General features: G+C 56.5%; 1 protein-coding gene across 1 annotated transcript in view; it reads right to left on the bottom strand.

Moving 5' to 3' along the window:
* The window catches only part of LOC100742880, a 200,368-nt gene that overhangs the window by 19,021 nt on the left and 180,775 nt on the right, over window positions 1–572 (bottom strand). Inside the window, 1 exon segment of the mRNA XM_033324001.1 lies at window positions 1–571. Coding sequence (XP_033179892.1) covers window positions 1–571 — 571 coding nt within the window.

Genomic DNA, 572 nt, shown 5'->3' on the forward strand with positions numbered 1-572 from the left:
GATGATGGTGCAGGTGCGCGTCATGCTCGCTTTGGGAGTGCCTTGGCTGCAGGTGCACTGTGCTGGAGGCACGATCATGCTTGGACAACGTGGAAGAAGAAGAAGAAGAAGAAGAAGAAAAAGAGGAAGAAGAAGAAGAAGATGAAGAAAAAGAAGAAGAAGAAGAGGAAGAAGAAGAAGAAGACGAAGAAGAGCCGCGATCATAGAAGCTCTCAGGTCCCTCCATTTCACGATCATCCGTATCTTTCTGCCTGTACAGAGGCCGATGCTCGTCGTCGGTACCAGCACGAGCCTCTTGCCGGTTCTCGTGATCGGCACGAGGATCGTACGTCTCGACCACGAGGACACCGGGCCTGCCAGGCAATTCCGGTGCTTCCTGATGACGGCCGTGCTGATGACGATGGCCGTGCTGACGCCTCTGTCCCGGCTCCTGGACGTCGTACGTGCTCTCGTGGTCGTAGTACGAGGTGCGCGCGGCCCCGGGGAACAGAAAATAGGGGTACATACTGGTCGGCGGTAACCAGATCTCCTGGTAGCTCTCCTGCTGCGGGTCGAACGGATACAGGGCCGAG

The sequence above is a fragment of the Bombus impatiens genome, unplaced genomic scaffold (genome assembly GCF_000188095.3).
Source record: "Bombus impatiens unplaced genomic scaffold, BIMP_2.2 scf_1445, whole genome shotgun sequence".
Taxonomy (NCBI): Eukaryota; Metazoa; Arthropoda; class Insecta; order Hymenoptera; family Apidae; genus Bombus; species Bombus impatiens.